Genomic DNA, 27,434 nt, shown 5'->3' with positions numbered 1-27,434 from the left:
GATGTCAGATTAGTCAACTGGATTCAGGATTGGCTGTCCGATAGGTATCAGAGAGTTGTGTATGGTGGGGCAGATTCAAGGAAGCAGAGGGTTACAAGTGGGGTCCCACAGGGCTCAGTGCTGGGACCTATATTGTTTAACCTTTATATCAATGACATTGTCAGTGTATTACAGGTGGATGTTCAGTTGTTTGCAGATGATGCAAAGCTCGGAAGGATTATTAGTAATAGTGCAGATGCTGCAGCAGGATTTGAATAAGCTAGAGAGATGGGCAAATGAATGGGGGGTGTCAGTTTAATGCAGCAAAATGTAAGGTCTTGAGGTTTGGGACACATCGATGGGACACTGCATACTCTATGGGAAGAGTTATACTGGATGAAGTAGGGGAGACAAGAGATCTGGGATTGATGATTGATAGAAACCTGAAATTTAGTGGACATATTGCAAAGGTGTTGAAGGTAACAAAGAGGATTGCTGCAATAATGAGAAGGACAATGACCTGCAGAGATAAAACAGTTATCATTCCGTTGTATAAGACCCTGATCAGACCACACTTGGACTATTGTTCTCAGATTTGGTCCCCAGGATTTGAAGGGGATAAATTAACTGTGAAAAGGGTACAAAGGCAGATAACAAAGATGGTTTCAGGACTGTACAATGATAGTTATGAGGATCGGCTGAGGGAATATGGACTGCAGAGTTTGGTGGACAGAAGAAGGAGAGGTGATGTGATTGAGACTTTTAAACGGTTGAGAGGTGATTAAAAGAACTCCCCAGTGTCCTGGAGAGTTCTTTTGCTTGTGGAACAGCAGGAAGGAGTGATGACAAGGGGCCATCCCTGGAAGTTACGAAAGGAAACTGAGCAAGAGGGTGAGGAGTGGTTTCTTTGCATGGAGGGTGGTTGAACCATGGAATGCATTGCCTGATGGAGTGGTGAGAGCGAGAACGGTCAATGAGTTCAAGGAGTGGTATGATAGACTTTGTGTTTCTTGGGGGGGGGGGGACCTCCCCTCGATGAGCCTTGATAGACTGTGTGTTTCTTAGGAAGGACCTCCCATGATGAGTCTTTGGACTCCATGGAGGCCTGAATAATAATAAAATATATATATATATATATATATATATATATCAATCTCACAAGTAAGAGGATTACAAAGCCTATAATACAAGTAGAGTCAAGTAGTAGTTAGGGTAAAAGAAATAATCTGTTAATGTGCTTGTTGAAGAGTTTTGGGTTGTATTCACTGGGAAAAATGTTATGAGGAAGGCTGTTCCAAACAACAAAAGTAAATGGAATGAAGGAAGAGGACAAGAAGTTGATTAAATAACTTTGGAACTGATCAGTGTATAGATAATGACCAGCTTATTCTTCAACTATGATTAGAGGAAAGTGGAAAAATGGTGTGGCAGTTTGGAAGCATGGCACTCAAGAAAATACCAATAAAAATGACATAATTAAAAAATATAAATGTTCATTTTCTTCATTATGTTTCTGTACAGAGGTAGATGAGTTTCATCTTCTAATGTGTATGACTATTACCATGCTTAATGGAGACCTTAAGTAGCGTGAAAAAGTTCATTGTATTATCTCTATATAATACATATAACAAAAAAAAATTAAATTAATAATAAAAAATAGCAAAGAACCCTTGCCAAACCCATGGTACTAATGTAATAGAGGTTTACAACCTCTCATCGATAGGAGTCACATTAAAAAAAAATTGAATACACACACACCAGCCACCGAATTAGAAACCTTTATACAGATACATGTAAATGTCACTTATGCAGTTCATATGCAAAATACTTGGTAACATGCACTGCATTAATCTTGGAAGTTTTCCCCCACTTGGTTAAACTATAATAAATTTAGTTCAATCCTTTATCCAAGTGTAAGCAAACAAAGTTTGTGCCTGAAGTATCTTCAGGACTGAGGCAACTCGTGGTAAAGGTGGATCAAGCTCTCATCACTACTTGTCTTAGTATCTCCCATAATGCAAAGCACATCTCCTTGCAGACATGTATAATGCTATGCATTAAGGGAAGGGCCACTACCCAGACCAGTTTCGACCTTTATTGAGGTCTCGTCAGTGGGAGCCAGACCCCAGAGGTGGCGATACTAAGGTGGAGTAATGGAGAAGTCATATTTACCTATAGAGTTGCCAAAAGGTGTCTTACCTCATTATTAAAATAAAGTTTGTGCCTGAAGTATCTTCAGGACTGAGGATGGGTAAAGATGGACCAAGCTCTCATCACTACTTGTCTTAGTATCTCCCAAAATGCAAAGCACATCTCCTTGCAGACAAGTATAATGCTATGCATTAAGGGAAGGGCCACTACCCAGACTGGTTTCGACCAATTTAGACCCACTGACAAGACCTCAATAAAGGTCGAAACCGGTCTGGGTAGTGGCCCTTCCCTTAATGCATAGCATTATACATGTCCGCAAGGAGATGTGCTTTGCATTATCGGAGATACTAAGACAAGTAGTGATGAGAGCTTGGTCCACCTTTACCATGAGTTGCCTCAGTCCTGAAGATACTTCAGGTGCAAACTTTCTTTGCTTACACTTGGATAAACGATTAAACTAAATTTATTATAGTCTAACCAAGTGGAAAAAACTTCCAACATCTTTCTCTAAATCCAGAGTATTTTAATAATAAGGTGAGACACCTTTTTGGCAACTCGTATAGGTAAATATGACTTCTCTATTACTATACCTTATCACCTTTGGGTCTGACTCCCACTGATGAGACCTCAATAAAGGTTAAAACTGGTCTGGGTAGTGGCCCTTCCCTTAATGCATAGCATTATACATGTCTGTAAGGAGATGTGCTTTGCATTATGGGAGATATTAAGACAAGTAGTGATGAGAACTTGGTCCAACTTTACCACGAGCTGCCTCAGTCCTGAAGATACTTCAGGTGCAAACTTTGTTTGCTCACACTTGGATAAAGGATTAAACTAAATTTATTATACATTGCATTGATCACAATGAGAAAAACAAATGATCTTTCAGAGTTTGATAAAGGGCTTATTGTTGGTGCTCATCTGGCTGGAGCCACGATTTTATAAACAGCAGAGCTGACTGGTTTCTCAAAACGTGAAATATCCTGGGTGTTTAATCTGTGGAAAAATAACCCATATTCCTTAGGCATAACTGTGGTCCTAAGACAGGAATGAGATTGAAGTCGTGGACAAACATAACTTCCTGTGTGCAGCAATTGACCAAAGCATTTAATAAAGGCTGTTCCCTACCCATATTTTGCTCACTATGCACAGGAAATTGAAGAGGACTTGTATTGACAATCGCATGTGTATATGAAAACCACTGATTTCTGCAAAGAACAAGAAAGTTTGTCTACAGTGGTGTCAGGAATACTGTGACTGAACAATGGAAAAAGTCATGTGGTTCAACTAGTCACAGTTTATCTTGTTCTGTACCAACAGTAAGCAGATATTTTGGCAGGGGCCCCAGCTTGCTTGTAAACACAACTCAAGGTTCTGGAGGTGGTGTCATGGTGTGGTGCATGTTCTGTTGGTATGGAATGGGTCCCCAGATATTGCTGGGAGGTCGGGTGTCCTCAATGGTCTATCAGCAACAATCATCTATCTGATCATTGTTGCTGATTAAGTCCATTCTGCAATGTTGGCTTTTCATCCAGCAGGTGACCACTATTTCATGGACAACAATGCTACTGTCTATCATGTAGGAATCATTCAGCAAGCATGACAGTAACTTCTGTAATCTTCCCTGGCCACCACAAAGCCTGAATCTGAACCCCACTGAGAATGTATGAGACATGTTAGAAAAAACATACCTGGGAGCAAAGTCTTCTTTTGTCAAATCTGAGGTAGTTATAGGACTGTCTGGAATGTTGTAGACAGACATAATCCAACATCTTGTGGAATCTATACCAAACCACACATTTGCTGTAATTTGAGCTACAGGAGGTCCAATACAGTATTAAATAAAAGTTTTGAATTCAGTAGTCAGTATGTGTATCTCATGAATGGAGTTGCAGAAAAAAAAAAATATATATATATATATATATATATATATATATATATAAAAAGAGAAGCCGAAATTGGAAACGTTTTTATGTCACATTTTTTGTCTTACCAGCCTGGAACTCGGGGGGTTGGGCGCCATAGGCATCTGGAGGGGGGGAGTCTCCCCCCTAGTGTGTGTGTGTGTGTGTGTGTGTGTGTGTGTGTGTGTGTGTGTATTAAACAGAGAGAGAGAGGAAGAAGCATCTGTTAAGCAGATCATCTTCTAAATACAGCTGTGCATTCTTTGGAAGGTATCTAGTGGACCAAACCAAATGTGAGAATAATATAGTAAGGTTTGTCAGATTTTTGATTTATAGTGTTAGGAGTACACATCTAGCTTATCCTCACACATTACATCCATACTCTTCAGCCTTGAAGACTAAAGAGGCTGTGGATGTAATGGGCCAGGATAAACTAGATGTGAAAGTCAACGAACGAAGAGGAAACTGAACTTCACTGATGATTGAATATTACCAAAAGTAAGGGGAACTGAAGTAAGACAAAGCTATGTTTTGAAAACTTGAAATTCACTAGGTTGTCTTTATCCCAAGTGAAAACAATAATGACATCAATTTTTAAGGCATTAGTAACAGAAATCTGAAAACTTGAATCATATGAGTGCTACAAGGTTTCTCATGTGAAAAAACGGAACGGAGGAGGGAAACTATGGATTGAGAAAAATGCTGTTACTGAATAGGAGGTGAGCATGGGTAAATGCACAGAACGCAATAATAAAGAAATATGATGAGAGGCAATTTTCACTATGACACACAATGGATGACCAATGAGGAAACAAGCAATTCAGTCACAAACTGCAGAAGGAAAATCATACTGACAAGAAGGCCTTCATTAAAGTCTTCTTATCAAGATGATAAGAGAGAAGAAGAAGAAGAGATAAAAAGACTCAATGAAACTGAGTCTGGCATGTTTTGAAATATATCTTATAACCCGTGTTTAATAAACTTATTCCTCTGTAGGTGTTACAGTTATTCTTACTTCTTTTTTTAAAGATGGGAATTGCAGTTGCATGGGTCCAGTCACTGGATATTTTTCTTGTGCCATATATTTTGCTTATTAAAGTAAAAAATCATTGATGAAATTTATTTTCTGCATATTTTATAAGTTCTATTGGAATTTCATCATCTCCTAGCAATTTGCCATTTTTCCTATCTTTTAATGCTTTATTTGAGAGACTTATGAATTACATTTTCTGAAAATCTTTTAAATAAACCCAGAATATCTAGTATAATCAAGTTTAAAAAAAAGTTTCAGTGGGAAGGATATGTTTTTTGTATGAAAAATGTCAGTATTCTTAAAAAGACAATAAATGGGAAAATTCTTGGTAAAAGACCAAAAAGGTAAACCTAGAACAAGATGAATATATACCATTAGTCAAGACAGCAACATCATATTACAATGTCCAAACTAGAGAAGTAAAGTTTTGGCCAAAGAGGGTCGGAAGCAACAAATACAGAAGGCCAAGGCTTGATGTGGGCTGTGGAGCCATAAGAAAAAGTAGTTAATAACAATAAAATTACATTAAAAAAAAGTGACGTCACAATTGTTAACAACTTGAGTTTCATTCACAGCTGCACATGCAAGAGAATTCACTATTAAACGTTCACAAGAACTGATGAACATTCTTAACCATCCATTACTGTGGGATTATGCACGTTACAGTGACATCTGGAAATGTTTATGGTGACATTTCAGAATCACCTGATGATGTCGTCTGAGGCATCATGTGATGGAAGGGACTTGGGATGGGAGAGTATTGGACCTGGTCATAGGATCAGAAGAGATATCCATAACCAAGGTGACCACATTGCCTCCAATTGGTGAAAGTAACCATCCAGTCTTGACTTAGGAGATTTTATAATGAGGAATATTCTGTCAAGAAGGGGTATATATGGAAATACAAGGCAAGTAATTATGACAAGCTCAGACCTGTACCATGGCATAAAACTTAAACCTGTTCCATGGCATAAAACACTGCAGAGTAAAGATGTTAATACATGGGATATAGTTAAGGGTCATCTAGAGGAAGCAATATTAAATTGTATACCTAAGGTAAGGAGGGTTAATCAGGTAAGAGTTAGATGGATGGGTAATATCATTAAGCACAAGCTGCAGAAGAAGAAAATGCTGTGGAGGATAAATAAAGAGAAAGGTGACCAGCAAACTCATGAGCAATACAAGGCTCAGGCAAGAAAGGTGACCAGCATGGCAAAGAAGACAAAATCAGATTATGAGAAGAATCTAGCCAAGTAGGCTAAAAGAAATCCCACAGAGTTCTTCCATTACATGGCAAGTAAGAGGAAGAATGACTATGGAAGATTAACCTTAATGAGTGATGATGGTCACAAGAAGACAGAAGCAGATAAAATAGTTCAGTTACTGAATATCCACTTTGCAAGGGTATATCATCCTAGTGAGGTTATCCTAGCACTACATCTTTTCTTGTGGAACAGCTATTCTGCTTAACTTTCAGATACAGTACTAATATCCGTGATCAGAAAGAGAACTGTTGCTTTAAAAGTAAATTTGATACTTTCCTCATCCTAATGATGGTTTATTTGTTACTACTGCTAAATGAGCATTAGATATAAGCATTTGCCATGTTTTTATGAAATGTCATGAGATAGGATTGTGTGTGTGTGTGTGTGTGTGTGTGTATTTACTAGTTTAAATATACACACCACTGATGAAAAATTTATGAAAAGATCTAAAGTTATATAAACTTACCACCACTTGTTTTCTCTTTTATCTCAGTAAACTTCATGAACTGGACAAAGTTTCGCTGTTATCTCAAATTATATTTGACAAGATGTTATATTCTGGTTTCATCCTTTACTTTTGTTGGCTTATACATGTGTAAAGGATTACGCAAAAATATATCTTGTCAAATATAATTTACTTTTGTTATTAGAGCCCACTCTTGCAATGTAAATAATTAGTTAAATTGATTAATAAAGAAATTAGTATAAAATTTCTTTCCTTTGTTTTATCTTCCAGTAAATTCAGTGGAAGATAAAACTGAGGAAAGATTTCTACTGCAAGACATAAAAAAAAGGGGGGGGGGCTTATAATCTGAAATAACTCAGACGTGCGTTTGAAGCAATCGTCATCACTTCGCTTACACTACCAATTATTTATATATAAATAAATAAAAATATTGTTATAAAATTTATAGAAATTTTACTGTTGTATTTAACATAAACATCTCTCGTTCTTACATAATCTTAGAATAGCATAGTAAGATGTCAGTAATTATTTACTTACCTCTCCAAAATGAAATGCGGAAATAATCAATAAGACTATGCCACCAAAGCACAAAAGTATCGTATGTTTCTGAGAAAGAATATCATATGTTTTTTTCTGAAGTAATTTACACAAAAGCGCTCTGCTCATGTTGAATTTTTACTAATTTTATATACTGTACAAATATTAAAAACTATTTCATGCTATTGCACTTGTGCTGATATAGCTATTAAAGAGCTGATGCTAAAAGTAGCCCTCATAATAGGCATTTCAATTCTGCATATACGACAAAACATAAAGGACATGCCATTTTGCGGATTAAAAATAAATGAATATAAATACATAAATCTCATAATCATGCGAAACCCACATCGCTTTACTGCACATGGCTAGGTTATTTCTATGAAAAAAAAAAAAAAAACTGACGACTGATGTCGCTGTAATCGCACAGCTGTAAACAAATGTGCCGAACAATTGAGGTAGTTTCAGAGATTGCCTTGTGTCTCTAGTAGATTATGTATATTGGTAATTAACGCACTACCATGTATTTACTGTATTTACTGTATTTATAAACGGTCATCTCTAAAATAAACAAAAGTGGTGTAAATGAATCGTATGTCCTGCTTCAAGAAATGCATATCGTGATTCACCGACGATTTCTATGTTACTCAGAAGCCAGTCATTCATAAATTTGTCAATATCCTAATTCAGAAATCAGTGAAACAAAGATAAATTCGGTAAGGCTAAATTCTTTATTTTGTTGATTTAAGCGACTGTATATAGTGTTTTGATTAATAAGGAAAGACTATTTTGATGAGACGTTTCGGAATAGTGCTTGATTTTTCAAGCATAAAACAGTGGGCGTGTATACCAGCTATAGCTATATGTAATTCCTGTAGTTAAACTATATTAGATAAACCGTACTTGTTTGTTATATGTGAGATAGAAAATATATATAATGTTCGTATAATTTACATAATCTAAATATTATAAAAACATTAACAGATTGTTAAGTGGCATTTCGTTTAATCATGATTGTTCTCCAAAGGAAATTCGGTTATCCTTCCTATCAATAGGCGTTTGCATTGTTGTTGCTGTTGTTATATTTTCACTATAAGGAATAATTTCCAAAGTAATATTGATGGTTTGGGAAACATTTATTTCTGAAACTATGTGTATTTGCTGAATAAATGACTTTAGCAATAAAATAAGTCATTTTTGGTGTGAAAGCAGATAATTTTTTTCCCCAAAGATTTCAGGTATAATTATTGTATATTTGTTTAATATTGTCGTCTAATTTTTCACTCGATTACTATTAACTTATCTCGAATGTAGTGTAAGGATTATATTTCAGAGAATTTTACTAAACTTTCACATTCTTATGCTACTACTATAAAAAAAAGTTAGGTGTATTATTTCATTTGATTAAAAAAAACTTTTAATCTTTTGTAATTCAATGAGTTAGGATAGAAAACAACAACCCTGTTGTAATTTTAAAAATTGATTAATAAACCGTTTGAATGGTAACCGAATGATTGTAATAATTTTTGAAATTCGAATTCTCTCTCTCACCTGCATTTTACAGTTTGTCTATATAGAATTTTTGAAAGAGAATTTTCGCTCTTTATTAGTACCAGATTTGTAAATCATGTCAGGAAATTTATGTAGCATCTGTGTCAATGGACAAAAAAACTGGTTCAAAGTGCATTGTACGTTGAAGCTAAAATACCAAATGATATCAAAATAATTCATATTAAATATTGTATTTAATGAAAATTAAAATGTGTATAGATGGCGTTTTATGGGGAAATATTCACTAAAAAGGTCAGTTTATTTCATTGTAAATTGGAAATAAATATCTGTAGGAATAATGCCCTTTGATCAAAAAAAGCTTGAATTTGAATCCGTCAAGTACTAGGACTAGAAGCCCGAAAACTCAACGAAATATGAAACTATATAGATAGGGTTAACACATCATTAATTATTATTTTTAGTGACATCTCCAAGGACTCATCACGGGAGGGCGCTCTACTCCACTATATGAAACTCACCCTCTTATCTACTTAATCCTCCAACTACACGATATTACTACTATCTACCGCCTCCAGTAGTATGTTTTGTCTGTAAATTGTGTGTGTTCTCATAGCCGATTTGCTATACGCGGGATGAAAAATCCGAGTTTCTGGAGAAAAACCTGGCTACCGCTGTATAAGATTTTGGCTAACTCACCTTCAATTGAGAAAGCCCATATAAAATTTCTTCTCGTCACGACGAGAATCTAATTCCGGTGTTTTCCAATCAAAGGGCGCAATGTCCCGTTGTTCTTCCAATTTCGCCTCTAAAGTTGATACAGTATCCAGCTTAACACTTTAAGAAGATGAAAGTTTTATTTCCAAGTTTATATTGTATATGCGTAGTTACATGTTTACTTCTCAGGTGATTGTGACAGGAAATTACTTTTTTTTTTTTTTTTTTTGAAAGAGATGGATTATAAGCTCACACTTAGAAGCGCCCTTGGCCCACATGCTGAATTTAATGGGGTGTGGGGGAAATAATGCCATTGTATGAAGTTTCCGGTTTTGAAATACGGTATTGTTAATTATATGTGAGAATGGCGAAACCGTAGAAATTCACGAAAAACCTTTTGTAGAAACCGTAGAAATTCACCTTTTGTAGAAACCGTAGAAATTCACGAAAAACAGTAATCGTGTGATTAACAAAAAAAAAAAAAAAAAAAAATCAGAGCACTGGTGAGTATCTACAACATTATTTCATTCAAGATCTTATGAACATATGCAGATTTAACTTCAGATACAAAGCCTTAATATTATTATTCTATGACTAATAATAATAATTATATAAAGATAAAATAAGTCATTTTATTTTTATAATAAAAGTACAATGAGAATACCAGAAATGAACTAAGCACTTGCATTAACTGTTTGAAACGAATTAAGTACTATTATATATGTGATACATACTGCGGCATGCTACATTGTTCCGTTGTTAAGCATTCCAACGACATAGAGGTGCGGTGCCGCCGCGCTCAAATCGTCAGCTGAAGTTTCTTCCGTGTCCTTGTTCTGAAGTGCGTGCTGAAGGGGGGGGGGGGGAATTTCCTGTTGTAGAGAAAAGAACAGGGGATCTGTATATTGAGTATGATGCTGATATTTCAATTCACAAAAGAAAAAAAGGGGGGGGGGATTGTTTCCGTTGTTGCACCGGAAAATATATAGCTGCATTGCTATTAGTATAAATCATTGTTCATTAATGTAGACTTCTCCTCGTGGTGCATCCTGGATAACGCTAAATAGTCTACAGCGACAGATGGCTCCGTACTCTCCTGGCAGGACTCATGGACACAGGCTCTCAGATAAGCGACATACACCTACCGAGGACTTGAGAATCAAGAATATGGGCTCACTCTTAAAAATATGCCAATTAAATATAGAAGGCATAAAGCAGGGCTAAATGCGAAGTTCTTACTAAGATCTTGAATTACCATCGAATAGATGAATAGAGGAAATAGAGGAAACCCACACTAAGGACGACCTAGACCTACTAACGAGAGGGTAAATATATGGATATAATGTGATTAATAGTATAAACCATACGGTGTGGCAACATATATAAAAAACAACATTCCAAATTATAAGATCTGTGACCCAAGCATTAGCGAGGACATATATAGTGTATACATTATAATATCTGGTTATACTATAACCAACGTATAAACCTCTCTTAGTTAAATGGCCTGATCAAGTACTCTCCCAGCAACAACATCTAAGCATAATCATGGGAGATTTTAATAGTCATCACTCCCTTTTGGGCTATAGAGAGGATGACCTAAATGGTACCTTACTAGTGAACTGGATGGAAAATCAGAATCTCCATCTAATCTTTGATGCCAAATCCAAACCGAGTTTTCTCTCCTCTAGATGGGAAAGAGGATATAACTCTGATTTGTTTTTTTGTACTGCAGACGATATGGCTGCCACATCTCTATCTCTAGGGAAGAGATGGGGATGTGGCACATCGATAACATACATCTCTAAGGAAGTATTAGATAATTTTCCAAATAGCCAACATCTACCTATAATCTATAAAGTAGGCCTAAATATTCCAATCATAAGAACATTATTAAAACCTAGGTGGAACTTTCTCAAAGCTGACTGGAAATCTTTTAAGAAACAGGCTGACACTGTTATAAGATTTATAAAGCCCACTGTAAACAACTACAATAGATGGCATTATTTTTGGTGCTGCCAAACGAACTATTCCAAGAGGTTTTAGGAGAGATTACATTCCAGGCTGGAATAGTGGCAGTGAAAGATTGTATAAAGAATTCTCTACTAATAATAACCCTATAGTAGCTGCTGAGGTCTCTCGACAATGCTAGGAAAGACAAGTGGATTATGACAATGAACAATTTTAATTTTACTCATTCCAGCCGAAAAGCTTGGTTCCTGATTAGGAAGCTTGACCCTAATACAAGGATTTCTGGTAAACTGCTTGCCATAGATCCAAAACACATTGCAAAGCATATAGCTTCAATGACTAAATATCCTCAAGATATAGTAGCTACGAGAGAGGTGAAACAGAAACTAAAAAATCTTAAAACAGATCTTTCACCATCGTCACTATCTCAGGCTTTCACTTCCCAGGAACTTACCCAGGAAGTTAACTCACTGAAGACCGGTAAGGCAGCCGGACTCGATAACATCTACCCTGAATTCATTAAGAACTGTGTAAAAGCTATTAAATAGCTTACTGCTATGTATAATAATATCCTGGACTCTGGCATGCTTCCATCAATTTTTAAAACATCTGAAATGATTGCCGTCTTAAAACCTGGCAAAGACCCAACAATTGCTTCCAACTACCTTCCTATCGCCTTGTTAAGCATCTGCCTGAAACTTCTGGAAAGAATGATATACAACAGAATTTCTCCAAACATACATAATAGAACTCCTCAGGAACAGGCTGGCTTCAAACCTGACAGAAGTTATTGTGATCAAGTACTGGCCTTGACAAAATTCGTAGAGAATGGTTTTGAAAAACAATTGGAAATAACAGCGATATTCGTGGACCTCTCTGCTGCCTATGACACAGTGTGGAGAGAGAGTTTTATTGTAAAATTCTTAGAAACTATTCTTCCATTACCAAAAATAGCTAACCAAACTATTCAAATGCTAGCAACAGATGGATACAAGTATCTCTCAATGAATCCAAAAGTAAATTCTTTAAGATTAAAAATGGCCTACCTCAGGGGTCGGTTCTCGTCCCATTGCTTTTTAACTTATATATTAGTGATATCCCAGTGACAACATCACGGAGATTCATGTATGTTGACGATATTGCCATTGCAACTCAACATTCTACATTCCAAAAAGCTGAGAACATCTTAACTGAAGATCTGGCTGTACTTGATAAATACTTTAGAGGATGGCAATTACAACCTAACCTGAAGAAAACTGAAGTCGCATCCTTTCATTTAAGTAATATACAGACCAACTATATCCCAAAAGTTTACTTCATTAATAACCTGGTGAAATATAGTAATCATCCAAAATACTTAGGAGTTACCCTGGACAGAAGTTTGACATTTAAATATCATCTAGAAAATATCGCTGGAAAATTAAAAACTCGTAATAATATAATGAATAAACTTGCTGGTACTTCTTGGGATGCTGATGCCAACACACTGCGTACTACTGCGCTGTCTTTGATCTATTCTACAGCCGTGTACTGTGTTCCTGTGTGGCTGAACAGCGCACATGCTTCTTTAGTCGATGTCCAGCTGAATCAAACTATGAGGATAATCTCTGGTGCTCCAGGATCTACTCCTGGCTACTGGCTCCCAACTCTCAGTAATATAGCCCCTCCCTCACTTTGCAAAAAAGCCACATCACATAGCTCATTAAACTGAATGAAAGACAGATCGGAAACAAAATTCACCAAAAAGTAATTCGTTGAGAACATATTTATCAAAAATCCACAATTCGTTTTGAAACAGTACACCATCCTCAAATAAAACGATTCAATTTGGTTGAAATCTAAAGCGTAAACTTACTTTAATAACAAACCTCTCTCTCTCTCTCTCTCTCTCTCTATCTATTTTCACTCTAAAAAGGTAGAGAATCGAGAAATAACGCGCAAATGGAACCGCGGAGCGATTGGCTGTTCAGAAACCTAACGATGGAGCGAAGCGAGATGAATGCAACCAGCGTTTACCTCCCCTGGAATGCCAAATAAAAGACTTCGGTATAACATCGCTTCACTGACAACGAAAATTTAAGATTAGTTAATACATGTATTATTCTGCTGCGATAATTTTCTAAACTAAACAAGAGCCTAGTCGAACAAGTGGATCGCATCTCCAATCAACAGGCTGTGGGTTCGGATCCCACAGTGACAATGTTTAGAAAATAATCAATGTTGATGATATATTATATTCATCGCCTCATGGAAGACTGCCATCCTTCCTGTCGGAAGCATGAAAGAGTTCCATAGTTAGTCTCTAAAGCAAGTATTCCGAATTATCAGACTTGCTTACACGTAGTATTAAAATATAGAATACGAGTTTTTCACAGGTGGAGTCAACATATGTAAAGAAAAGCTTTATAATGATGTTAAACAGTGCTTGAATCCCGGACAGGATTACAACATTTGATCACCTCATGGATAACGAAAATTATAAGAGAAATCCGTTAACATATGTAGATACATATGTTAACGGATTTCTCTTATAATTTAATAATTTTCTTCTCTTATAATTTTCTCAACGGATTTCTCAAAATAGATCCTGATGTATACATTAATATACGAGCATAGCCCGATTATAAATGAAGGAAGATGTATCAAGCGCATGTAGGGCTTGCAGGATGATTTAAATAAGCCGGCAATATGGACAAAAGATAATGGATGTCAGTGCAATGTGGAAAAGTGCAAAGTTATGCAATTTTGGGATTAAAAGATTACAAGCTGTGTACCACATTGATGGAACTGTACTCCAAGAGATTGATGAAGCTAGGGACTTGGGGAGTGTTGGTGGATTAAGTTGAAGTTCAGAAGGCATATTGTTAAGGTGTCCAAGATAGCTCATAGGATTACTTGGTTATTGAAGAAAACACTAACTAACATGGAGATAAAGAAGTTATCATTTCTCTTTATACGGCGTTGATACGTCCACATCTGGATTACTATATTCAGGTATAGTTGCCTGGATTCCTTGGAGATGAGGAAGTGTTAGAAAAGATTCGGACGCGAGTAACCAAGTTGGTGAGTGATGTAAGGAATGCTCCATACATTGAGAGATTGAGAGTTTGTGGATTACAGAAGTTGGTCAATAGGCGGAGAAAACGGGGTATGATAGAAACATTTAAGTTTCTAAAAGGTTCATATAGATTGATGCAGGTGAAATATTTCAGCAGTGGGATAGTGGTAGAAGAACAAGGGTGTGAGGACTACATTTTTCGCTTGGAGAGCGGTGAATGAATGGAATGCGTTGCCTGACACAGTTGTGAGTTCAAGAAGAGGTATGATAGATATTGTGTGGATAGTTTGGGTCTTCTGCGATGAGTCTACTGACTCCATGGAGATGCCTGTCTAATAATGATAATGCAACACGTTATGTTCCAGACCATCGTCGTATAGCGAATTATTTCCCCTCCCCCTTTTTTTTTTCACTTGTAGATGCATGTAACGATTTTAAGCAGCCATGTATGTGTATGTATAAACGATGTTAATTTACGAATTATACGAGTATAAACGAAATTATTCTGAATAGATAGCTTGGCTTAAGGGAACACGCCAGTTTGTTTGGTCATCATTCGAACCATTAAAAGTTTTCCCAATTGTGTTTACCGATAACTATAGTATTAACTAGTGTAGCAATCTTCATTTTATCTTTGTTTTTAAAAACAGTAAGTTTAACTGCGGCCTATCTGTGTTCGATAAACCATCGTCACTAAATTTAATAATTTTAATCTTAGTATGCACACTCAGTTAGCTTTGCATTAGGGCCTCCTCCCCTCCCGATTTACATATTTGGTGCGATAACGAAGTACCACGTGATATCAACGTCACGTGCGGCTGCTATAAATGGGCATATCTATCCTCTGTACGTAATTATTAAATGTTTGCCAGCAATGGAGGAACGTGGCAACGTAAGCCAATGACAGCTATGCGAATAAAAGCTTTATTGGTTAAATAGTAGATAATATACTGCCTGAACTTGGATATTAACTTGGAGCAAAAACATTTCAAATTGCATTGCATAAATTCCTTACTTTAGTTGCTTTCATCTTCTGTTATTCAGGCTGAATGCTTTCTCGGTCTGCACTATTGTTGAGCACTTCTATGAAAGTATTTGGTTGTAAATATTAAAGACCCATTTGAACTTCATAACCCTGATTTTGTTGTTGTTGTTGTTTTAATGAAGAAAGCTAATGCTTCTTTGCAGAAATACACAGAGCTGTTACAGAATTTAAACAAAAAAATCTCACATAAAATTTTGTTATCCTGCTCTATAACACCTTTTTTTTTTTTTCATCAGGAAATTTAAAAAAAGTAGGTAGAGCTCTTATTACTCTAACTTTTTTTTTTTTTTTTTTTGAAAATCGATGAGCAGGTCTTCACATCACAATGATTTTGAAGGCATTATAACAGAGTACAGAAAACATTGTACAGCAGGCAGCTGTCGCCATTTCGTGATCCTAAATCCTATCAGGTATATATCCTTATCTGAATATAAATTGAGTTCTACATTCTATGCTCGTATATATGAAAACCAGAGGAGTGATTTTTCATCTCTTGAAACAGGCAAGCCCACCAGAACAATATATTGACATAATACAGATAGGATTAACTGCCATATCAGAGCATTAATTAAGTTTTAAAGAAGCTAAGAATTACTTGGCCGTGACAAGCCATTGACCCTGACACGCATGAAGAGAGGGAGGGAAGAAGAAATAGAAACACGCGAATTTCCGAAAGAAAAAAAAAAAAAAAGCCTACTTGTGTGAACTCTGTATCGCTTAGGCTCTTGCTGTTAAAACACTTCAGAAAAAGCTGCAGTGGTCAACGACTAGGAACCACTCCATAAGTCTTTCTACTGGCGATTTAGAAAAACCAGAAACGTTGTCACAAAGTTAAACAAGCTAATGTTACGAGATTTTTTTTGGGGAGGGGGGGGGATTATAGCCTCTAGTTTGGTTATTTGGAAAGGAATCCGTTTGCTCAGATCTTTATTTACCCTGCATCGTGAAGTACGCAATTCCAGATAATAACAAAACTAGACTGTGCATAAGGAGGAAACTAGACTTTTATTAAGGTTTTTAATAAAATTAGTTTTTTTTTCATATATTTTTTGCAGTTTATTCCTGTTTTATGTCTCTTGATACTTTAAGTAATCAGAATTAACAAATACTGTATATATTATATATATATTCTTTTTTTTTTAAAGCATTCCTATACATCGGTAAATCGCATGTGGTTTTTAGTTAATATCTTAAAATTGTTATAGATGCAGATGATCTGATGGCTGAGGATAATTTTCAAAGTTCTTAGTACTCCATTCATCGAATATTTTTTCTTTGTTTTGTTGTTTCTTCAAATGATATCAGACAATAATCGTTTCATAACATACTCGTACAGCCGTCGGTCACTGCACTAGTTGGCAGGTGCTCTAAAAAACATCTGCGGTGTAATTATCGGGGAATCGAAACTGCAACTGAAATATGAGTCGTATGCAATATTCAGGGACGTCGTAACCTACTAAACAACTAAGGTAATGCCTAGGAGAGGGAAGTTTGGGGTGGCAAAAACCTACAAAATTGTATCTCATATAGAAAAAGACAGTTTTTTTTTTTTCTTGAATTAAGGAAGGCCAAATAGCGCACATATTTCCTAACAACCGACCTGGCAATATCAACTACACGTAGTCAGGAAAGTGACTGTGTAACTTACTTTCCTTTTAGGAATTCAATTCGAAATATCACTAGACTCTCCCGCTCTTATACTCTAACATAATAATGGTAAACTAAACGAAATAATGTCAATATTGCTAAAAAAAAAAATCTTACGTAAAAATTACAATAAGCCATTTCACTATAACGATCCCATGATGGAAGATTTCTAATCTTTTATGAAAGGGTTCATGACAATTTATTACGCCAGTAGCATTATAGAAAATATCTTCTTATGGCAACTATACTAGCTTTTCATTTTCTGGTAATTTCATTACTCGGTTGTATTGGGACTTGGGTGTATGGGGAATGCACTAATACTATGCGTGTAACTGACAGGTATCTCTTAGATGACATTAGCGTCATCTAAGAAGATGATTTCACTATTTTGGTTATTTGTATTGCCGAAAGTTCAGTTGTGTGAACAGGAAGGGAAAAAGATCGGAAATTTTCAGAATTTGGAGAGCGGATACAACAGATAAATATTACTGAATGGGGTAAGGAAACATCGAGCAAAAGATGGTATTTTTATCTTTGTTTTTATCATATTATATTTTTGCATTTTTTTTTCAAATAGTCCATAAATCCAACTCTAGGGTACGAAGATGGAACTTTTTTCAAGCAACTTCAGACCTTTATTAAGCAAGATGCCAATCTCACATTTATTTCATTTGCAGTGTCATCGTGTTGTTTTTACGTTTCTTTTGTGATTTATGGATAAGGATAGAGTAGGTACATGCAGAGAGAGAGAGAGCCATACAGACAGTGACCAATCTCCTTGAACGTGGCGTCGACAGTGCCTCCCACATGCCATTGTAGTCCCAAAACTACCTCCGAGCACAACCTGGCAGAATATGTGGCATTGGGACTTGCATCAACTGATCGGGAAGCCTCCTAACTCATTAGTGTTACAGGTTCAGGTCAATGTGCTATCTGCCGGCCAGATTGCGATACCAGCGGTTTTATTGATGCGTCTTCAAAATGGAGGAGGTTTTGGGTTTTCTGAGTATATTTGGCATGCATTTTACGGTATCACTGACACTGCATGAAGAAGAAAAGAGAGGACAGAAACTGGAATCTCTTCTCTGAAGACCGAGCATATCACTAGGTGATGAAGATTATATACATCTAGTAGGTCAAGCTGGCATTTCTTCCAACTAGGAAGAAGTCCTTTTGCAGCTGAATGCTTGCTGATACAGCAAAGGAAGACAGAAACCGGAACCTCTTCTCTGAAGACCAAGCATATCACCAGATGATGAAGATTATATACCATCTAGTAGGTCAAGCTGGCATTTCTTCCAACTAGGAAGAAGTCCTTTTGCAGCGGAATGCTCGCTGATACAGCAAGCCTCCTGCTTTCAGAAATCAGGCCACACCATGAAAAGATGAGGTGTTTGATTGAGGTCTGTTTGATTTCTGATTATACAGTATATACTTAGGTGTTCATTTTTTTTTTACTTTCTGCATTTAATAAATAGGGATCTGAAATATGACTTCAAATATTTTGAGTTGAACATCGTGCTTTCTTGCTGGTCGGCTATAAACATCGCAGTATTAAGTACTTTTATCTTATTGGCGCTGCATTTTATCACTAGCTTGCTTGTCTTATTGGTGAACTTGATTATAATTGGTCAAGGACAATTCCTTGTTTTTAAATTTCAGAATTTCGTTGTTATGTGGGCTGCTTTCATACAGTTTTATCTTCTAATCTGTCGTTTTTCTTAAAATTTCTTATAGGAGGTTCCAATATAGTCCTATGGAAATGGTGTTTGCTTCCACAGCATTAGCAAGTCTGATGAAAGTCAATTATAGGTTCGATTCTAGTTGTCAACCAGAGAAACTTTTTAGACCTTCCTTCAAGCGGTTGTAGAGTTATTCGAACTTTGTCTTGGACAATTAGGTTTCCCCCCTCAAAAAAAAAAAAAAAAAAAAAAGCCCGAAGTTTTAACTTTGCATCTTAAAAACTCTACAGGATAGCTCACCATTACAGGCAACAATATGATTGTTAGAATTTCAGACCACGGAATGGCGGCATTTTCTACTGTACTCACTCTCTCCTGAAGGCCTTAATTCACTGATAACTTGAGCTCGCTATCAACGAAGGGAAGAATAGAGACTAACTGCTAGTTTGTCTTCATAAAGTTAGTTAGGACTGTAGAAGTTCTGCCATCTCTATATATTCACACACACACTCTTCTGTTTTCATTGCGTTATTTACTTCCTTTGAGCTGTTATCCTATGTGAAGACAATGCAGAATTTTCTGTTCATATTCAGTAAATTGAGTAGAATGTTAATTAAAGTTAGAATATTCCAGAAGAACATTGCAGTCACGCTCTTAGCATTAGAAATAAATCACGTCGACGGGTATAAACGGACATATTCAATCTATGAAATACTGAATATTTGTATTTATACCCTCTCACAAACCAGTAAGATAGCTTGAATTAGAACTATCAAAATGACTTGAATTAATATTTACTGATAGGGCAATGTTTTTTATATACAGATATAATTTACTTCCTTCAATAAAATAAATTTCAACCTTAAATAAAATTCATGAAAAAAATAGATTAATATAGACCGGTCAAATGTCTCTATCGACCAATAAACTATTCAGGTCTACTAATAGTAGATCAGTACAGTTAAATAGCAAGAGCTGTAGCAATGGAATAATGGCAAGATGAGTAACTTCAGCGTCTCCTTACAGCGGCCGGAAGAACGATGAGACAGTGCATCCTCTGATTTGAAAAGATATGAGCCCAATTGACTTGGGTGGTTGCAAAATTTGTGAATTTTTCTCTTAAAAAGGAATTTTGGGGGCAGTGTGCAGCCTTCCCATGCCATAAGAATTTGCAGGGAAAGGATGTTAGCAATGCGTGGGAGATAGTCAACGGGCATCTGAAGGAAGCAATGTCGGAATGTATTCCCATGGTCAAATAAATAAGGTAGGCGTTGGATGGATGAGTAGCAGTATTAGGCGTGATCTGCAAAAAGAGAATATGTTATGTAGGATCCATATGGAGAAAGGTGATCATCAAGCTCACGATCAGGCTAGAAAGATTACCAGCATAGTAAGGAAAGGTAAATCAGATTATGAGATGATAGCCGAGCAGGTCAAAGGAAATGCCAAAGAATTCTTTCTCTATGTGGCAAGTAAAAGGAAGAATGACTTTGGAAGGATAACTTTAGTGAGTGCTGATGGTAGATGTAATAGTAGAATTACTGAGTGACCACTTTTCAGACGTTAATAAATTTAGTTTAATCCTTTATCCAAGTGTGAGCAAACAAAGTTTGCGCCTGAAAGTATCTTCAGGACTGGGGTAAGGTGGTACAACACCAGGACGACTCCTTGCAAAGCTACCAACACTCCTAACTCAGTATCTCTCATAATGCAAAACACATCTCCTTGCGGATATGTCTAATGTTATGCATTAAGGGAAGGGCCACTATCCAGACTAGTTTCGACTTTATTGAGGTCTCTTCAGTGGGAGCCAAGCCCAGATGTCAACTCCTATATGTAGAGATGACCTTGCTATTGCTTCTGCCTAGTATCTCCACTTGGGCCTAGCTCCCACTGAAGAGACCTCAATAAAGGTCGAAACTAGTCTGGGTAGTGACCCTTCCCTTAATGCATAACATTAGACATATCTGCAAGGAGATGTGTTTTGCATTATGAGAGATACTGAGTTAGGAGTGTTGGTAGCTTGCTCCACCTTTTGCAAGGAGTCGTCCTGGTGTTGTACCACCTTACCCCAGTCCTGAAGCTACTTTCAGGTGCAAACTTTGTTTGCTCACACTTGGATAAAGGATTAAACTAAATTATTATATTCTAACCAAGTGAAAAATAAACTTTCAACACTTTTCAGACGTTTATCACCGAAGTGTGAGGATATTTCTTTGTCTTATGCACAAGCCACTTTGGACATAAGATATGGACACGGAAAGTTCTGATAAACACCTAGAACAAAAATGATATTAAAGCAACTGATGTAACCACAATAAAAGACATATCTTAAAACTTTTTAACCTGCATGTTTCATCAAATAATAATAATTTGTTCTTTTTCTTTTAGGATATACTCGTATAAGAAGAAATAAAATTAATTAATTTTTGTTCTAGGTGTTTATCAGAACTTTCCAGACCACCCTGGTAGCACTAACTGATATGAGAATTGAGGTTAATGAATCAGATGTACTTAGGATATTGCAAAATTTAAATGCAAATACTGCCGTAGATTTGGGTGGGATATCAGCGCGCTCATTACGTGAATGTAATGGGAATTATCAATGTTTCTTATTAGACCGCTTAATCTAAGCCTAAGCTCTGGTATGGTCCCTAAGGAGCAGAAGGTGGTTAAATGTTCCTTTGCATAAAGTGGGGCGCTGTAGTAGAAAATTACAGGCCAATCACTATTTCTGGAGTGGTGGTGAAAGTATTGGAATAATTGGTGAGGGAGCAACATGGCTTTGTTAAAGGTTCGTCTTGCCTTAGTAATTGATTACTTTTTATAATAGTGACAGCTGAGTTGGATAAGGGGAATGGTTACACAGTGATACTGTGCATTTTGTTAAGATGTTTTACAGGATACCCCATGAAATACTGTTATGCAGATTGGAACGAATGGATATGGATATTAAACTGGTGTTTGCTTACGAGAGTTGCCTATGGACAGATACCAGAAAGTAGTGTATGCAGAAGCAGAGTCTAGGATGAAGTACGTGAACAGTGATTTCCTGCAAGGCTCTGCGCTTGGATCATTATTGTTCAATTTGTACATACATGATATAGGAAATGTTTGAGGGGAGATATTCAGTTGTTTGTTGATGATGCAAAGTTGGGTAGCGCAATAATTAATCAAGCTGATGTAAAGAGCTTACAGGATGATTTAAATAAGCTGCCGCTATGGACAAAAGATAATGGGTATCAGTTCATCTCTTCTTCCATTCACGTATTAGGCCTAGTGGCCTGTTACGGAGCTATCCTTAGCCCTTCTAAGCCGTACCCGTCCAGAGGATAAGGTGGCTAGCCCTATGCCTCCCGGTGTGTCCTATGTCTGTAGATACGTTTATCGATACACAAGCAGGCTGGTTTGCCTGCTTGCGGGAGGAAAAAACCCGCAGTCCATGCCCAAGACCATAACTTGGCCATGTCTGAGAAAGATCCTTAAGCTCCTCACGTCAGCGACGGGAATCGAGTCGAAGACACTCCTTTCCCAGGCATATGATTGCGAAGCGCATAGCCACTCGGCTAACCGCGCGGACTATATATTAGTTTAATGTGGAAATTTTTAAAGTTATGCATTGGGGGATTAACAGATTACAAGCTCTATTTCCTAGAGTACATTGATGGAAATGTACTCTAGGAAATTCATGAGGCTAGTGATTGGAGTTGGGGGGGGGTTAGATAGTGAGTTGAATTTCAGATGGCATCCAAGGTAGCTCATAGGATTATTTGGTTATTGAAGAACACACTAACATGCAGATATAAAGAATGTAAATATAAAGATATAACATGCAGATAATATTATTCCTCTTTATAAGACATTGATACATCCACATCTGGATTACTGTGATCAGGTCTAGTCGCCTGAATTCTTTGGAGATGAGAAAGTGGTAGAGAAGATTCAGCAGGGGAAATATTTCAGCAGTTGGTTAGTGGTGGAAAAACAAGAGGTCATCCTTAGAAATTTAGTAAGAGTGTGATCAACAGGGTTGTAAGTACTAGATTTTTTGGTTGGAGAGTAGTAAATGTGTTGCTCGAGTCAGTTATGAGTGCATCGTCTGCTGATGAGTTCATGGAGAGGTATAACACATTGTGTGGATAGTTTGGATTTCCAGCGACGAGTCTTCGAACTCTATGGAGTTGTCCGTATTATAATAATGATAATAATAATAATAATTCTGAGCATGACAAGAACATCGTTATATGGACTTTTTCGATTAACAATGAATTACCCAACTTCATATGAAGATAGTAAGATTTTCTTCCGGAAACTCAGGTTTTAAAATCTCCTATACCGGCATATCGATCACAAAACATACCCCCAGTTAGCAGACAAAAATACTATTAGTGGGCAGCAGATAGCAAGGGGTACAAATGGTGGATGTGTAGTTGGAGAATTAAGTAGTGCAGACCATGGGTTGGCAAACTTTTTCTGAGGACTGGATAGTAAATATTTTAAACTTCGAGGGCCAAGAATAAACTCAAATATATTATACTATATTAACAAAATACAGATTATAAGTGTGTACAAACAGATTTTGGGGAATCAGTGAGAAGTATGTTTTTGAGATATCATTACGCTTAATATTAGGTTCAAAGTTAGTATTCTTAGTCATCAAAATCGAGTGCGAATGCTCATCGGAAAAAGTTGATCTGTAACGAGATTTTAAGCATTTCATCTTTGAAAAATGTCTTTTCATACAAATAGGTAGTGTCAGGCATTGCAATTAATCAGTTTAGTAAAAGATTTCAGTTGAGCATATTGGTCACTTGGAAGGCATTCATAAACAAAGGCATTTATTTTGAATATAAACAAATCTATACACATACCAGCCACAGAATTAGAAACTTTTAGTGAATACCGTGTTGAACCTCCTTTAGCCTGAATTACAGTATGCTGTTTGGCATACATTCCACATGGATTGCATCTACGTCTACAACATACCAGGCATACACCTGACAGTCGTTTAACTGGCTCAGATTTGATGGAAGTTTTTTTTCTTCCATCAAAAAGTGGTCTAGCGAGCATGGAAGTCATGCTCGCTAAACCACTGCTGAACAGGTCTTGCGCGATGGACAGTAGCATTCTCAACCATAAATTAACCATCACTTGCTGGATAAAAAAGTCAACATTGCAGGATTCACTTGATGCAACAGTATTCTGATATTCCTTGGAAGACACCCCACCTTCTAGCAATATCAGGGACTCGTTCCGAATCAACAGAACATGCTCTACACTGTGAGACCATCTCCCGAACCTTGAATTATGTTTACGAGGCAAGCTGGGTTCATTGCTTTCATGTGGTTCCCGCCAAACTCTGCCTACCATCAGTACAGAAGAAGGCGTAGCGTGACAATCGGTAAAACACTGGTGTCGGGAAAACCAATCGTTTACAGTGGTGTCGGGAAAACCAATCGGTTTTCCCGACATCACTGTAAACGAACTTTCTGGTTCTTCTCAGTTACCAGTGGTTTTCGTATAGTCATACAACTGCCAATACCGATCGTCTTCAATTCCCTGCGCATAGTTCGGTGCGATTTGGATCGGGAACAGTCTTCATTAAATGAATCGGTCACTTGCTACCTTCCAAAAGTTCTGTTTGTCTATACAAGCTAACGGCGATCTCGTTCCTGACAAACTGTCTTAGCACCACAATTACGCCTCTTAGACAAGCAAAGCGAGTTATTTTTCCACTGATTAAACACCCGAGATATTTTCCTTTTGAGAAACCAGTCAGCTTTGCTGTTTTAAAAATCGTGGGTCCATCAGACGGACATCCACAATAAGTCCTTTATCGAACTCCGAAAGATCCTTTGTTTTTTCCATTGTAATCAACACTGTTAATTACTGACTCACGTGGTGATGCACGTGACCAAGTATTTTAGTCACGTGCGTCATCTTTGGCTGCATATTTACCTTTAGTCGCAGGTATCACGAGCATACCTTGTGATACCTGCGACTATAGCTTAGTTCAAAACCAGTGGCGGCGTGGCTTGAAATTGTGGGGATGCTGCAACTTTCGAAATAAAGTTTGGATAAAATATCAAAATTATATTAAAAATTTAATTATTAATTATATGAAGAGCCAAAGGCTTCAATTCGGCGACATAAACTTATTTAAGTTAAGGGATATTACATTCCATATTGTTTCATAGCCGAATAAGAAACTCAAAGAGTTTCATGCCGAATATAGTAAATATATAAAGTTCGGCGAGTCCAAGAGCAAGCAAATACCTGGATAGCATTACAACTGACCCCTTAGGAAGTGCAACACCGAAGCAACTCATGGTAAGGGTGGAGCAAACTCCGATCACTATTCTTGATATTTCCCCATAATGTGAAACCCAGCTCCTAGGAGCTGTATTACTGTTCTACATTATGAGTGAGAGAAGGTCACTACCCAGACCGGTTTCAACCTTTATTGAGGTCTCATCAGTGAGTAGGTAGACCTAGAAATACCAAGTTTGTAGCAAACAGAATTTACATATACCCTACTATGAGAATTTCCAAGAAGGTGTCCTAATATGTAAGTTCTGTTTGCTACAAACTTGGTATTTCTAGGTCTACCTACTCACTGATGAGACCTCAATAAAGGTTGAAACCGGTCTGGGTAGTGACCTTCTCTCACTCATAATGTAGAACAGTAATACAGCTCCTAGGAGCTGGGTTTCACATTATGGGGAAATATCAAGAATAGTGATCGGAGCTTGCTCCACCCTTACCATGAGTTGCCTCAGTGTTGTAACGCTATCCAGGTATTTGCTTACGCTTAGACTCGCCGAACTTTATATATTTACTATATTCGGCAATGAAACTCTTTGAGTTTCTTATTCGGCTATGAAACAATATGGGATGTAATATCCCTTAACTTAAAAAAGTAAAAATTAAAAAAAAAAATGAAACATGAAAAAGTATTGTTTATTATCGATAAAATTACACACTTTGGTATAATTCATACTTAAAAAAAATATATTCTCTTGTTTTGTTTCATGAAAAAATATTTTTTATTATCGATAAAATTATACAGTTTAGTATAATTCAAAATCACTTAAAAATAAAATCCATTCCTTTAATTGTAATGCTCAAATATTTAAAGAAACGAAGTAAACACGATCACTCTACTACTGGAGCAAACTGCATATAAACAACAGTGGAACTGCGCGACGGACAGTGCCTCATTATGCTAATAGCTCGCATCTCATATGACGTGTATATGTTTGTGCGAGTAGCAATATGACACTGAGGTAAACACAGTGCTGCTGGCGTCCTTCGCCCTCCTAAATGCTACAAGATGGATTTTTATTATTTTTTATACAAAATAAGAGAATTGTATAAGATTGTTGATGATAAAATTAAATATTACAAGCAAATATAAATAAATTAATAAATATATTTATATATCGAGAAAAATTAGGGATGCTGCAGTTGCGCAGTGCCTATGCACGAGCCTCCCCTGTTCCAAACACTGGAGTAACGCACTGAGAGGGCGAGCGGCAATGGTGGTAGCGCACTGTGACGAGAGTGCAACGCATGGTCGCTGTCGCTACTATATACATGTGGTGCGAAACCGCCGTAGGATAATACACAAACGAATGAAAATGGCAGCTTCATATTAACACGACTCTGTGGATACTGAAACAGCAGTTTCATGATTTGGCCATGAAGTTCAGTTAAAAACCATTCCTGGCTCGCGGGTCTTGCAATAATAGGCAAACAGCCGGATCAGACTTGCGGGCCGTAGTTTGCGATTTTTGTGTAGGCGATCAGTTGTGTGGTGTAGAGTGGACTCTATGGATGTGTTGGCCGAGTGGTTAACGTATTCATTATGAAATGGTATGCCTTTTACGTGTTTCATATTGCTTATGCAAATCCGTGTCTTAATAAAGAGTATAACTATTACAGTAGATAAAAAGTTAATGACAGTTTAAGAATATTAAATCTTTTGTTGATATTTATAACAGTTAGTAGATTGAAATGCAGGAAATGGTGCCACTACATGCTGACGTGACGAGAAAGTTCGTTACAGCTGTATACACACGCTCCTATTCAGTGGCGTAATCAGTATGTTATTAAAACATTTTATTTGCAATTTTTTACTAGTCTTAGTCATTTCCTGTCGTATTAAATGAACGTTCGTTGTAAATTATATGAATTCTTTCGAACAAATGGCTGTAAATATTGTTGACAGTGATTAGCGTGACACAATAATAATAAATAGTTTAAAATATGTATATTGACAATGCAATAATTATATTTCAATACACGTATGTAACCAAGAAATGTTATTCCTTTTTGGTATTAAAAAAATTAAGGAAGAAAGAAATATCCTCCCGCCTGCCTTTTCATAAAGTTCATTTTGTTCGAATGAACTTTAAAAATTTTCAGTTGTGCAAAATTTAATATATTTTATATACTCATAAAATATATT

At 36.7% G+C, this 27,434-nt stretch overlaps 2 protein-coding genes across 3 annotated transcripts in view; one reads left to right on the top strand and one right to left on the bottom strand.

The window, feature by feature from the left end:
• Window positions 1-7,711, bottom strand: part of Gnptab (N-acetylglucosamine-1-phosphate transferase subunits alpha and beta) — a 281,886-nt gene extending 274,175 nt beyond the window's left edge. The window contains exon 1 of the mRNA XM_090393683.1: window positions 7,336-7,711. Within this exon, the coding sequence (XP_090249809.1) occupies window positions 7,336-7,464 (129 nt within the window). The 5' untranslated portion in view covers window positions 7,465-7,711. The remainder of the gene's footprint in view (window positions 1-7,335) is intronic.
• A 161-nt stretch (window positions 7,712-7,872) lies between these two features.
• LOC150105922 (liprin-beta-1-like) overlaps window positions 7,873-27,434 on the top strand; it is a 268,087-nt gene continuing 248,525 nt past the window's right edge. The window contains exon 1 of one of the 2 annotated variants that reach the window (XM_090394411.1): window positions 7,873-8,051. Coding sequence is in view for 1 of the 2 variants with exons in the window: in XM_090394410.1 (XP_090250536.1) it covers window positions 26,832-26,839 (8 nt within the window). In the remaining variant the exon portion in view is untranslated. Of the gene's footprint in view, window positions 8,052-26,714; window positions 26,840-27,434 lie in introns of those variants that run through there. The other variant, XM_090394410.1, reaches the window with a different exon arrangement.

This window comes from Typopeltis vanoorti, chromosome 6, assembly GCF_054136105.1.
Source record: "Typopeltis vanoorti isolate ZY-2024b chromosome 6, IOZ_Tvanoo_1.0, whole genome shotgun sequence".
NCBI classification, from domain to species: domain Eukaryota; kingdom Metazoa; phylum Arthropoda; class Arachnida; order Uropygi; family Thelyphonidae; genus Typopeltis; species Typopeltis vanoorti.
Note: the sequence above shows the minus strand (reverse complement) of the source record. Positions and strands in the feature narration are given on the sequence as shown.